General features: G+C 44.1%; 1 protein-coding gene across 1 annotated transcript in view; it reads left to right on the forward strand.

Annotated features, from left to right (window-relative positions):
• Nucleotides 1–9,964, forward strand: part of ADRB2 (adrenoceptor beta 2) — a 47,521-nt gene extending 37,557 nt beyond the window's left edge. The window contains exon 2 of the mRNA XM_006021091.3: nucleotides 8,213–9,964. Coding sequence (XP_006021153.1) covers nucleotides 8,213–8,247 — 35 coding nt within the window. The 3' untranslated portion in view covers nucleotides 8,248–9,964. The remainder of the gene's footprint in view (nucleotides 1–8,212) is intronic.
• The last annotated feature ends 3,443 nt before the right edge of the window (nucleotides 9,965–13,407 follow it).

Consider the following 13,407-nt stretch of genomic DNA (forward strand, 5'->3'; position numbering starts at 1 on the left):
TTGCTAGAGAGACGGTTCAGGCTGGATATCAGGAGGCATTACTTTACGGTTAGGGCTGCCAGGCTCTGGAATGGGCTCCCAAGGGAGGTCATGCTCTCTCCTACCTTGGGGGTCTTCAAGAGGACAGATATTTGGCTGGGGTGTTATGACCCCAGAACTTGTTCCTGCCCAGGGCAGGGGGTCGGACCTGATGATCTGTTTAGGTCCCTTCCGACCCTAAGCACTAGGAAACATTGCTTTAACTCCTGTTGCCTTGCAGCTGTTCCATTCTGGCTAAACTAGAATTTCTCAAATTATCCAATGCCAGGGGGGAAATCGTACCTTAAATCTAAAATTCTGTATGGAAGTAAAATATGATTCATGTTTAGAATTTAGCAGCTGGACTGGCCATGCTAAAAGCCAATGGTTTTTGCTGGTCACAGTGACACTTAGAGGCAGCATTGGGGTGTTGATTTATGCCATGATAAATGAGTGAGCATCTGGGTCTGCACTGATGATGGATAATGTTGCTACCAAGCGGTAACGTAAAGTTAAATTTGTGGAACAATAATAAGACAGGTTAGAACAGGGGAAGCATGAATCTGGGATTAGGGCACTGTTTTGAAACTCAGAGACCTGGATTCACTACTTGTTCTATCAGAAACTGTGCGACCTTAAGCAAGTTGGTTACTCTCTCTGTTCCTCTGGTTTTCATTTGTCAAATAGGGACACTACTCCTGCTTGGCCTTTCAGGGTGTCAGCTGTAAACTGTGAAGTGTTCAGGTACTATGAGTAATGGGGCCAGAGATCTTAGACCTGTGTCTTTCTCCTTGTTGAAGTTGGTTCAGAAGTTTGGCTGAAATATAATCATGAGATTTGTGTTCCTCCTAGGAGAAGTGATAAAAATAGAGTGGGAAGTAGAGCAGATGGAAAGATGAAGGAAAAGAAATCAGAGGGAAAGTAAAAAAGGAGCCAAGTAGGGAAGGAAAAACAAGCTAATCCTGACAACCCATATACCTGGGTCCTACATGTGTCAGTCTGCTGCCACTGTTAGAAAGGTCCTTTCCTTCCAAAATTTAACTGGAAAAGTCCGAATAACTGAATAAAAATAACTGAAGCTGACTAGCCCCGGAAAAAAATGCACATTTAAATTACAGAGGGAAGTGGCTTTTGAAGCTCAACTAGTTTCACAAACCCTCTGAACTTTTCCATGCAGCTTGAGATGTTCAGGAGTCCTCCATCTCCCCCTCCCTAATGGTTTTGTCCCTCTCTGTGTGCTCCCACAGGCCCAGCCTGTTTAAACCAAGCATACTGCTCCAAGTTTTAGGAGTCTCCAAGTTATGTTGGGCTAGATCCTTGGTTGGTGCAAATCAGTATAGTTATGTTGCAAATCAGTATCAATACAGGTTATATTTGTTTTAGTGGGGCTATAACCATTTGCAGCAGTTGATTTGAATCTTCTAGTACAGTAATAGGTAGACCTTCACCAGCATACTATAGACTGACACATCGAGCCACTTAGAATCATCATTGCATAGGCTCTCTCTCTCTAAAGCTAGGGCCTTCTTTAGTAGATATGAGATGGACTAGTGACTACCTATTAGAGATGTCATGCTGTAACCTTGCATAAGGATAAAAACAGGTGGTATTACCACATTGCAACATGAGAACACCACATCATCACAATCTAGTGTTGTGATCCCAGGATGCACTGATTTTATCTCGCATGGGAAATGGAGCAGGGTTGTGGCTGTGGTGGCAAGCTGAATTTCAGGCTGTTCTTTTATGTTGGTGGTTGTGGTGTGATACAAGGCAGATTTGCCAAAACCAGAGGAAATACTTCTGTGCCAACCAGGATAGATTTAAGCCACGGTCCCCTCCTCCTTTGCACAAATATATATCTGCTGGAGTGGGCTAAAAATGTAACCCAATCTTTATTTCCTTAAAAAATATCACGTCATGAGCAACAGTGCTGCTCCACCGGGGTGTTTGCCCCTCGGGGAACATGCATGTTCCAGGGACTCCTCTGGACTGAGAAAGTAAGAGAGACCACAGAGACTTTCCACTGCCTGGGGATTTCTGTCTCTTCAGCCCTCAATGAACCCCCAGCAAAAGTCCCAGTTGCTCAGTGTATACTTTAGCTGGCTTGCAAATGTCATTTTCTTTTCCCCACAACTTACTGCCTGTATAAAATGGCTGTGCTGGAGCCTATAATTTATATATTGCAATTAAGTAAAAATGTGTAATTTACAATACAATAGAAGCATTTCCCTCAGTTTCTCCCTTCTTTCATGGTTTATTAATATAAAGAAGTGTAATACAGTGAATGACATCCAGCTGGCTTGGTTGTTAGCAATTGGTTGCGCACAGGCTGTAGCTTTCCTCTCCCTAGCGCACAGCCCTGTCTCTCAATCATTACACTCTGGTATGCAGGTGTCTCATCCTGTTATCAGGTCTGTTCCTCATAGCCTTATACGGAAGGAGAAACTGGGAGTCCCAAGCAAGGATTTAGAGATCCCTACAACTGCCTTCTGTTTTGAAGCTTATGTTTTGGTCTGTGCATGCTGAGGAGCTCAAGTAGTGGGTCAGAGGAAATGTCATGGAGAGGTCGGGCAAACAGCAGCTCCCGCTGCGTTACCCGGAGCAGCGCATAGTTAGCATTCCAGAGCAACATCTGATTTTCGCTTTTACAAGGCAGATGTTTAAGAAAAGTGCCCTGATGTTTTATTTTAATTACTGTTTTCCCTGCCTCCATTCTGCGTGCGCACACCTATTCAGAAACCATAAATAAGAATTCTTTAGGTTGTGCACTTAGTGGGGAAGCCAGCCCTGCCTTCCATCACTGTCTGGATATGCCTGCACACTGATATGCATCTCGCACCAGTTTTACAGTGGTGTAAATCTGTGGGTCCTGTTTTTCTTCCAGCTACCCTGCTGCAAATCTGGAATTACTCCCACTGAGGCCAGTAGAATTACAGCAGTGAACAGGAGAGGAAAATCAGACTGGTTGACTTCAGAGGGTTTACTCCTGATTTGCACTAGTGCAAGAGAAAGAAGAGTTGAGGCCCAAGATACAAACCTGATTAACACCCCCACACCCCTAACCAAGGGAATGTTGGGGATCAGCTGTCGACCCCTGCTCTATCAGTGTAGATCTAGGTAGAGGAAATTGATAACTTCACTGGAATTATTCCTGATATACATAGTTGTCACCAACATCAGGATCTGGCCAGTCATCACCATAGCTTGGGTCCTGGAGAATCACATGAAAACATGGAGGTATTTTTTTTCCTGTTCTCCAACACAGTGCACTTTTGTTCCTATATAAAATTAGTTGCACTTGTTGAATTCCTGCTGCAACCTGCTGTCTTCAGTGAAGCTACAACAATGATGGATCTAGTCCAGGTAGCTTGCCTAACAAAGTGTTTTTATAAGAGCAGGGGGACTAGGCATGGCAAGTAATAACCCCTAATGTTGCCACCACACCTAGCACCTTGGACAACATGTTAGTTTCTGCCTCGTGCCTGCCAGGCTATGTTCCCTGGGCAGTAGTATCAGCTCCTCCCAAGAATACCTTACCATTTACCACTCTGTTGGTCCCAAATGCAGATACTATGGTACATGTACAGGTGTTGCACCTGAAACTGTCACTAGCATAAGATTCATTGGGCTGTCATTCTTCCAGGATGCTCAAGCCATATGGTACAAAAACTCTACAGGGTCATTAAGAGGTTGACTTTGACCTACATTCCCATGGGCCAGATTTCCTCATCCTCACACTGAGCAGGGATTGCTCTAAGAGCCAGGGAATAAATGTAGAGGAATCTCACTGCACAATGTTGGGTATTCATTGCACCATAGGTGCTTCTCTCCAAGTCAACCTGCCAGCCCCCAGGTTTAAATGGAAAGAAAGGTGGAAACAAGGCTTACATTTTCAGGCTTTTCCAGGAGGCAATACAAGAAAGTACATGGGCTCCTTCTGGCTGAAAGGGCTAGAGAGATGGGAAGCCAGTGCTGCAGTGGGTGTCAATCTTTGTCTCTACGTTAGAGAGAATAAAATAGGAAGATTAATGCCCACTGGTCTGGTGTTTTCTATTGGCATTCACCCAATCTGTTAATTGTTTTTAAATGACCTTTTTAAGAGTGTGTGCTTGTTAATAGAGTGGTTCAATTAGTATATATTATACAGTACAATGCATGCAAACCTGTTATTTTCCATAAAGTCAAAGGGGAACAGGGGTGCTTTGGCAGGAAAAAGTAATGAATCTGCCCAACAAAGAAAAGAAAATGAGGATTTTTTTACATATTCTCTGTTGTGAGGATCCTCCATAAACCCCAAATCCTCTCAGACAACAGCCCTTCTCATACTGACAAAGACCAGAGTCCCAATAAAGAGAACACAACACGCTGGAAAAGAAATGTGGTCCTCACTTTTAAGTTCTTCTCTGTGAGGGTTGTGGCTCGCAGGCATAGGATGAAATGGAGAGCATGAAAATAAAACATACCCTACCAAGCGAACACCCCCATCACCATCCTCAGGAGTCCCTGGCTATAAGCATGAAATACCTGCTGAGGATCTGCTTCTGCGCTGCAGCTGGGAGTCGCTACCTAAGCCAGCTTGAACCTGGCTAGCTAGCATACCTGGAGCAGTACAGATGTAGCAGTGTGGGCTTCACAACTGGCTTGCTGCCCAAGTATGTACTTGGGTCCCAGGGAGATTTGTACAGCTGGTGCTGAAACCTGGGCTGTCACAGCTTCCATGCTGTCAGCAGCTGAGCTAGCAGCATTAAAAAGTAAACTTGGCAATGTCTACACAATACTGCAGTCACACCTCTGGGCCACATGAGAGACAAGCTGGTAGAAGATGAGAACTGCCCAGCATTACTGAATGTGGGAGACAAGGAGTGATTAGAGTGCAAGGAATACTGTACAACTTTTCCTTCCTTTTTTGTGCTCATTAGCTGTGTATATCTTAGAACAGGAGGTCACAAGAAAGAAACAGTGTGTTTTAAGTAACTACTGAAGAGTATCCACAAGAAATGAGTGAAACTATGATCGGTGTTATGGAAACCTGAGTCTAAATGTTAAGCTTGTCAAATTGGGGAATAGGAATAGGCAACATGACCTATTTGTCCTATCAAAACTAGCCAAATGCAGCTTGAATTTAGAAAACCAAATTATCACAACAATAGTTCATAAGCTGTCTGCAGATCAAAAATCAATTACTTCTCTAGTTCTTATTCAGGCACGCTGCTAAGTAAGGACCCTCAGAGTTTGACTAATGATGGCTGAGAAAAGTCATCAGCTCCCAAAATTAGGTGTGAAACACAGCCAGAATGTAGCTCTTCCTGACTTGGAGGAGAAGGTATTATGTTGCGGTTCCTGTCCTATAGAGCCCTGCTCTGCTTTGTGGATGTCCCGCGTCTCAGTCTGTGCACATTATTTGCCCAATGTATATTTTCCTCTTATTTTAAAGAAAATCCCTTAAAAAAAGCAATGCAATCTTTTCTTGGAAGCTGCAGGCTGGAGCTTCTGTAAGCCCCAGGTTCTTTTAAGTTTCCTTGTGAACATCAGCTCAAAAGCTCCACCTATAGGGAAACTGAAAAAGATCCCTTTGGGCTCCAACTCAGGAAGAAAAGAAAAGCAGTTTCACTCCCTGATTCCAGTTTTCATGTAGGAAAAAACTGCTCCAGCGGGTTTCCTGTTATGTTACTGAACCTGGTGTGTTAGGTTTCCCCTTTGCCGCTTTCCGTTCAGCTTGCTATTAAACCTTTAGCTCTGGGTCTTTCCCTGCACCTGCCATGGTACCATTGCCCACCAAAATAAATGGAACCTCAATACTGTATGTGTTACATTCCACATAAGAAATTTAAACATTTCTTGTCTGATCCCATATACTTCTAGTTGGTGAGCTGTCTGGAATACGAACTATGAGTTATTTAACTTCCAATAGCATCTGGTATCTTGTGAATGAAGTGACAAACTAAATGTCACTCATAAGAAAAAGATTATTTACCAATTCAGTTTCCACTGGACTAATGTTAAATGGATCTCAGACAAAGCCCTTCATGTATTTTACTAGCAGTGACAATAGAAATACCTACAGTCCATAGCCCTTTTTAGGAAGGGAAACATCCAGGGCCAGATTCTCTTCCCTTTTTTTCCTTTTGTGAACAGTAGAAACCTTTATGGCAATTAGTGTTTCAATATTCATGCGTGTCCTTAGGGTTTAGTTTTGTTTCCTTAAATATTGTGTCTCTAGTATTTATAATTTCCATTATTACTGGACAGTCATCACACACACACACACGGCTGAGTCAGCAGTGTGTTTGGAGGTCTTTACTTGACCCGCAAAAAAACACTGCATAATTTATCACGGACAAGAGTTTCTTTTTATGAGGCTCCAACCCACATTGGTCAACTGATGTTGCAAGGTCAGGATCAAGTGACAGTTTCAGATCTACATTAGGGGCCAGGTCTGGTGTCCTAAATGTGCTGCCTATCAAGACAGGGCTGCACTGGTACTGATATGGGAAAGCATTACACTGACTCTTCCCATCCCATGTCTGCATTTAGTCCAACATATATCTGTCCCCTTCACTTTCATTAATCCTATCTGCACCCTGTTCCCTTCCTCCACTTCCAGCCAGGGCTGTCAAAATAATGCCATTGCTCTGTGACATGACATGAGTGGAAATGGTTCTTCGGAAAAATTTGAGCACTCAGCAGTAGAAGTGCTAATGACTCATAGCGCAAGAAGCAGAATTACTCATTGACTCATTCATTTAAGTGAGAACCCATAAGAGAGTCTTCCCCTCAGCTCAGGAAACCATTTGTCTGTAAAAGTCATAGCAGCAAGTTTGGTGGTTTCCTACTGTATCATTCCTATAAGAACCGTATCTAAAGCTAGTGAAGTGCATGGCATCTCTTCATGGACCGGGGTGGGAAATGTCTTTGCAGCAATCCCATAGCTGTTGCCAGGGACTACATTACTGAACAGAGTTCCTCCAGTTGTCAGGCTGATTTTGTGCCTCAGCAGGGCAAGTCCAATGCTGCTTTGGTTTCCAAAAAAAGGTCGCATTTTTCTGGTTTCATGCTGTGCAACACAAAACCTTGTGCAAAATGTGTTTCCCATATCAATGAGTTCAAGACCCATCCTCCCCTTTTAAGAGGGAGGACTGCTCAAAATAAGTTTCTAAGCATTGCAGATGATCAGATTCACATCACAAAAGTTAGTCCCTCCTCTGGAAGGAAGGAAGGAAGGAAGCGCAGAGGGTGGGCTGCATTTTTATAGAGCAGAAACAGCTTGGATAGTTTTGAAGCCAGAGTTGGAAACTGAATGGAATTGGCAGCCAACACTTTCACGGACCTTCTCTTATTATGGAAATGAGCCTATTCACACCAGAAATGGTGCTTTATTTAAGTTTTCTTTGCCCCAAAATCTTGCAGGAGATGTATTGTGTTTCATGGCACAAAATGTCTTTTTCCCTCCTTTGAAAGCCTTCATTTAAAAAAAACAACAAGTCATGTTCATTAAAACACCATTCAAAAATAGGAAACAGTTATCTCCGGTATTCTGACATCCATTCATTTTCAAGATCTTAAGAGCTTCCTTGTCTTCTGTCCATCAAACAGGTTCATCACTTAATTGTCTGAACACCTTATATAATCAAGGAAAGCGAGGGTGTCATATCCTAAGAGTGGTACTGTAATGGGGTTTCCCAAGTGGTTGCGGGGGGAGGGGGACAGGGGAAACTGAGGAGTCCTGTGACAAGAGATAGGCCAACAATTAGCTGTGTATGAGTTTAGATAATATGCTCAGACACTTGAAAAGGGGAGGCACTTGCTAACTCATAAATCCTAGAGAGGGCTTTCCCTGCTTGACATGGGATCTGGTGTGTACTGAGTGCATGGACCCCAGGCTTTGCAACCTAAATCTGCCAGTCTGAGTCCTGACTCTTACAATGTGTGTGTGCTTGTACATGCCACAAGCATAGGTGTCAAGTGGAGCCTCCATCAGTTGGTTAAACACTCTTGAGAGCTATGGAGAGTTTTGTTACCAGCTCCCAAAGAATCAGAATTGGGTGCTTGAGTGCCTAGGCTGTGGTTGATGGACGGAGCAGACACCAGCAGCAACTGGGGAGATGTAATCTATCTCCTGGGACTGGCTGTGGGGTCTGTTGTCTACTAAAAAGCTGTACTGAAAAGCTGATCATTCTTCTCTAATCCACAGAGATTCCTGGCTGTCCTGGAATGGTTGAGAGTTGAATGGATGGACCTCTCGTCCTCACCACCCTGAGCTCACAGGGCTCTGAAAAGATAGAAAGCAGGAGTGCAGTCAAGCTTCTTTGAGACTGGGGACACTGTGGGAAACTACCATCTTGGCAACTGCCTTCATCCCAGCCCATCACCCATGAGGAGTCATCCAAAGGAGAAGTTGAAGTAGTGACAAAGAACCAATGAGGATCCATCTGCACTTCAAGCATGTAGGGAACATGGAAAAGGGGTATCTGCATTGAAAGAACCACTTTCAGGAGTCAGCCATGTGTCCAACCTGGGAAGGTTGTGGCAAGGTACAACAGAAGAAGGATCTCTTAGCACCAAACGAGCTGAGTATTCAAACAGGGAGAAGGACACCAATGGGTTTCCCTGCCACACCAACCTTGGAAAGCATAGTTGTAAAAGGAATGAAAGCTCCAGCGATGCACCGTTCTCTTTATAGGCTAATTAATGGAGGAAATGTCAAGATCACTGCTGCATGGTCAGGCCAGGTTAGGAACATGTCCAGGTTTTGCCTGTCTGCATGCTGGCTGTGGGTTTTAAATGAAAATGAGAAAACTATTAAAGACTAGAAAGAGAAGGAATGTTGAAATTTGCTTTGACTTCGTCTTAGCTTCTATCCGTGGTACCTTTCCTGTCTCTCTCTAGACATATAAGTACCCTGCACAATATACTGTCCCACTCAAGAGGAAGAGCACTATTATGATGGGTCAAATACTGATGTCCTCAGGTGGCTTTTACTCAGTTCTTTTTCAGCCTAAGCTCCTATTAACTCCAGTGCACTGGCTTCAATGGCATTGTACTTGAGCATGGCCTAAAGTGATCTGACTCTATACTTCTGCCCTGAGCAGGGATGAGAGGAGATCTACATTACCTTTACTTTTTCAGCACCAATGTGCAAGCATCACTAAAGCCCAGTTTTTACACTTGCACACCAATACCATACAACATCCAAACTCCTCATACGCCTATGAAGAATGGCAAGTCCACACATACGCATCTTGAATACTGGGCTCCCCAAGCTTGTAAACACACAAAGACAATACAGAAGGGCTCTAAAAAAAAAGCTACTGGTTTGTTTATTAACAGCTTGATTCCATGATGTCCGGAGGATGCCCAACAGATGTATTTAAAATCCTCATTCCCCAGCTGGCTTCACAAGAGTTGAGAGACCAGCACTTTCCAGGAGCTCAGCATCTCAAAAGATCAGGAAGCCCTTAATCATTTTACCTATGTAGCAGAGAAGAGAACAGAGAGCACTACAGGCCCCAACAACAACCGATAGGAAAGAAACTCAAACAGTAGGAAAACATTGCGGTCCTAATGGTAAATGACTGTCCTGTTTGCAGACTAACCTACCCAGCCTGTGACTGCAGGTCTCAGTGCAACAACCTGCTTACAGCCACCTGAGCTCTAAGTACCAGCAGTGGTGATGGCAGCCTGGCTGCCTGCAGACGGCAGCTGAACTCTGCTTACAGTCCTGGTTTGACGTGAACTGCGCAGACAGCCTGGGTTTCCGCTTCTGAAACTTTCCACAAGGATGTGCAATTGTATTTATTTATTTATTTATTGCTACTCAATGTAAAGCCGTACACCCACCCACACTTCAGTCTGTTGTCAGCCAGCTTCTTAACTGGCGTCTGTAAAGAGAGTCACTGAGAATGCCCACTGTGTAGCAGGCCATCAGCTCTAGCAAAATAAAAACAAGCTGTTTCATCTTGGTTGCTGGACCTGTGGAGGAGGGAGGTGGCAGTCTGATGTTGTTTGCTGTGTACACATGCAAAAGGCACAGTGTAAGTGTGTGCATGGGAGAGTGTGCAGGTAGACAAATGGGGCACAGAGCGAATACAATTGTATGTATGGGCAGGTAAACATGTATCCACGTACTGGTTATATACTCACTTGCACTTGATATCCTTAATGTTATTTTCTTGGTGCTACCATCCATTCCAGAGCAGAGTTCACTTATATACAATGTGTGATGGCTCTGCATACTTGGGGTGCAGTGGAAAAGCAGTTGAGATGTATTTTTAGGGCTTCAGACATATACATTCAATCCCCTGTCTGGATTCACACCAGGGCTGCCCTCAACTGACCCAATTGTAAATAGGTTGGGGGAGTCATTCAGGCTGGGAGGGTCAAAGGCAGCCAGATGTGGTGCTGGCCATGTGCCATTGGCACCAAAAATGTTGCGCTTTAGCTATAATTGTCCTAAGGGTAATGAGGCTCACATGGACCTTGTATACTCCCCCACAGACCAGATCCTCAGCTGGTGTAAATGGGCATGATTCCATTAAAAAAGCAGCCATGCCAGCTAATGAGCTAGCTACGTATCTCCAAAGAGGTCTTTCCTACACTCTTGTATAGTATAGCCAGAAGGATTCTGGCTGTGAAGTGACTCTGTAGGCAAACACGGTAAGTGCTCTCTTCCCATCATACCTCACACTCAGGGCTCAGCCATTTGAACCTGTTTGACAAGGAGTGAACACTGGCCACAGATGGTCACTCATCCTGTTTTGCTGCCCCAGAGCAAATTCTACAGAATTTCCCATGACTTTGCAGGCTACAGTGCAAGGCCCAGTCCCCGTTTAAGCTCGTGGAGTGCCCTGTTGTAGCGCCAAGCTGAGGAGCTATTCGAGTCACCGAGGAGCTGTGGCTGATCAAAGGTCTAATTCCTAATTAGGAATTTCTAATTAATTTGATCAAAGGTCTAATAATGAGCGGGAAATTCTGACAAGTGCTTCCATTCTGATTTAGAAGGAAAACCACAATTTTCAGAAGGTCTCTCTGTTAAGAAATTTCTTTTTTTTTTTTTTTTTTAAGTTTGGAAAAACTGAAAATATCCCCCTTGATTTTTTCCCCAAAACCAAGCAGTGAGCTGCTCTGACTCCTCAGATTTGAGCTTTGAGCAGGTGGGGCACCCACTGAGCTCTCCCAGAGTGGATGAGTCTCACACCACTGGAAAGTTACCTGAGTCATCTTGAATCAGGTGAGGATTTTTCTGGGGGAAACCTTTTTTTTTTCCTCCCCAGAAAGTGCTAATTCATTGAAACATGATTTTTGTGGGAATGTACAATTTCTGTCAATATATTTTTTGCTAGAAAGAGGTTCTCAATTCCAGGATGGTACTTCTAGTGAAAATGGAGAAGTGAGGGGAGTGGAAGAAAGAGAGAGTTTTAAAATCTTCATTATGCAACTATTAGAAACAAGTGGTGAAAGGCCCTCCCATGGGCTGGGAATGAAACACTTGCCAGCAATGAAACACACTGGAGACCAACCCCCCTTCCATCCCCCCATGCCCATCATGAGGTTGCAAATGTAGGACCAGCTGTCCACCTTCCACCTTGAACAGGGGCCCCTTGATAGCCCAGTATGACACAAAAAGATCCACGTTTTGTTGCAGGGTGAAGAATCCAGATTTAAGTGTGCAGATTTAAGTGCGCCTAGACCAGACAGCAAAAAAGAGTTGAGGGTGTCACAGCCAGTTTCTGTGGCTTTTCAGAGTTGCCATCATGGGCTGGCCAAACGGGAAATTGGCCAGGCAGATCACAGTCCCCTTGGTCACTCAGTACAGGATGGAGAAGATGTGCGCTCAGTACAGGATAGAGAAGATGTGCACAGTCTTACAGAAGTCCAAGCCTAGCATGCGAAAGAGGGTCCTGAGGGCAGGAAAGAGAGTGGAGACAGACAGAGAGAAAAAGGATTGACCCATCCCAAAAGAGCACATAGTTTGGTGGGTAAGGCCCTTAAATGGGGCATAGGAAACCCATGCTGTGCTTGAGTCCAGACCAAAGATGTGACACAGTCTCCTACATGCCAGGTGAGTGCCCTGCCTTCCAAAACTCTTGATTATCCTGGAATGGGGCACTCTTGGTATGACCTGTTAGAGCTGTTCTATCACATAAACACTTGCTCAATCAAGGGCTTGAATTTTAGTTTCCTGCTTCCTCAGCACCTGTCCCAAGTACTGGATTATTGGCTATTCTGGAGAAGGCAGGAGTCTCATTTTTCATGAAAAACGTGGAAGGGTTTTTCCAATTTGTCCCAATGCTGAACGAAAAATCATGCCCACGAAACAGCATAACTCTTTTCCATCTAACTGTATTTTCAGGGCTTCCAAGCTCCCTGCTGAAGAGGTAGCAACAGACCTCTGAGTAGAGCTTGGAGGCTCCAAGCTTGAGAGGAGGGAGCCTTGGATTCCCCTGCCCTGGGACAGGTCTGTGTGTTGGACTGCCCTGGAGCTCAGATTCTGGATGCCTGGATTCCCAGTCATCTCACAAGGTAAACTAAGGAATCCCAGCATATCAGACAAGGAATATAAGCATAACAGCCAGGGTTCCCACCTGTGAGTCATCAAAAGCTCATTAAGCCCAATATATCATTTTTGGTTTAACACACACACAATTTCCAGTGAAAACCTGTTTAGTCAGGAAATTGCCAACCAGCTTTGGTCACAGTTTCTTCATTAGGACTGTCCCCTTGGGATTACTTTACAAGTTACAGAGCAACACAGGACCTTTTTGGTTACTTTACTTGCTAAATACTTCGTGTTGGAATAAGTGAAGTGGATAATTTCACTGCTAACTCATAAACGTGACCCAACAGTAATCTATGGTTTACTTATTGCTGATTACTTCCTCATAGAGTCATGGCAACAGAGGGAAAAGAGACCTATTAGGTTTGTTGGAGATCACCTGTCCTGAGGCCTGCAGACTTGTTCCCTATATTTCTTTGGCTAATAGTTTGTTAAGTCTATTTTTAAATGCTTCAGACAAGTAGACTCTTACCACTTCCCTTCGGAGACTACCACAGAGCCCATGTCAGGCAGGAAGCTTCTTTTAATATCCCACCTACATTTCCCTTCCAAAGATGTCATTCCATACTTCCCAACTGTGACCCTTTAATGCACGCAGATCATCATGTATGAGGGTAGAGGTCTTTTAGTCAAACTCTTCCATCTTTCTTTACAAATTACTCTCTCCAGCTGTCCAATTGCTGCTCTTTGAATCCTCTAATTTGACGTAGAATTAGGCAATTCGTGTCTGAATCCAGCTGTGCGTAACTTGTGAAGGATTTTCTCAAGTAGCTCTGGCTGCATTGCCTGAAGCATGAGTGTTGTTCTTAGAATCCCTAGTGGCAGCTGTGAGG

This window comes from Alligator sinensis, unplaced genomic scaffold, assembly GCF_000455745.1.
Source record: "Alligator sinensis unplaced genomic scaffold, ASM45574v1 scaffold360_3, whole genome shotgun sequence".
Taxonomy (NCBI): domain Eukaryota; kingdom Metazoa; phylum Chordata; order Crocodylia; family Alligatoridae; genus Alligator; species Alligator sinensis.